Source organism: Notothenia coriiceps, unplaced genomic scaffold, assembly GCF_000735185.1.
Source record: "Notothenia coriiceps isolate Sejong01 unplaced genomic scaffold, NC01 NC01_scaffold00017896, whole genome shotgun sequence".
In the NCBI taxonomy this organism is placed as follows: Eukaryota; Metazoa; Chordata; class Actinopteri; order Perciformes; family Nototheniidae; genus Notothenia; species Notothenia coriiceps.
The window spans coordinates 31,765-32,496 of record NW_011350597.1 but is presented as its reverse complement, the minus strand read 5'-3'; the positions used below and the strand labels follow the sequence as shown (position 1 = coordinate 32,496).

Sequence of the window (732 nt, the reverse complement as noted above, 5' to 3'; positions counted from 1 at the left end):
CTACCGTCTCTCCTGGCCTGTGACTACGACCTTGCAGTGGCTGGCGTGGACCCACGTGGGTCTCTCGGCATTCTTGACCGCAGTCTGGGTGACGAGAAGCATCTGGTAGGGACCTTTCCAACGGTTGGATTTCCAGCTCTTTCTCCGGAAATCCTTGACCAGCACGAAGTCGCCGGGTTGGAGATGGTGAAGTGGACCAGTGGCAGGGGTAGGTAGAGCTGCTGCTACCTGGCGTCTGGTATCTGCTGAAGTGGATGACAGATTAACACAATATGACAACATAGCATCCTTCTAAATTCTGCCACTGTCTGTGTTTAAGTGGATGTCATTGAAGACCTTCACAAGAGCAGTCTCAGTGCTGTGGTTTGGACGAAAGCCTGACTGGAACAGATCCAAACAGTTATTTAAATGCAAGAAATTACTCAACTGATGAAAAACAACTTTTTCAATGATTTTACCTAGAAATGGCAGGTTTGATATGGGCCTGTAATTGTTCATTACTGAAGCATCTAGATTATTTTCCGCTCTGCTACTGCCAACTTCCTGTCCCTTCCCACCAGGACCAACCTCAACTCCTGGGGCGGCAGAGGCTTCTTCATTGCTGCACCCACCCCCTGGAACTCATTACCCCAATCCATCTGATTCACTCAAAACCCACCTGTTCAACACTGCATTCAACCCCCTCCCCCCCCTATTTTCTGTTTTGTGTATCTCTTTTTGTATTTTTCTTTG

At 48.2% G+C, this 732-nt stretch overlaps 1 protein-coding gene across 1 annotated transcript in view; it reads right to left on the bottom strand.

The window, feature by feature from the left end:
* The window catches only part of LOC104950702 (coiled-coil domain-containing protein 113-like), a 4,820-nt gene continuing 4,088 nt past the window's right edge, over positions 1-732 (bottom strand). The window contains exon 6 of the mRNA XM_010777258.1: positions 1-242. Coding sequence (XP_010775560.1) covers positions 1-242 — 242 coding nt within the window. The remainder of the gene's footprint in view (positions 243-732) is intronic.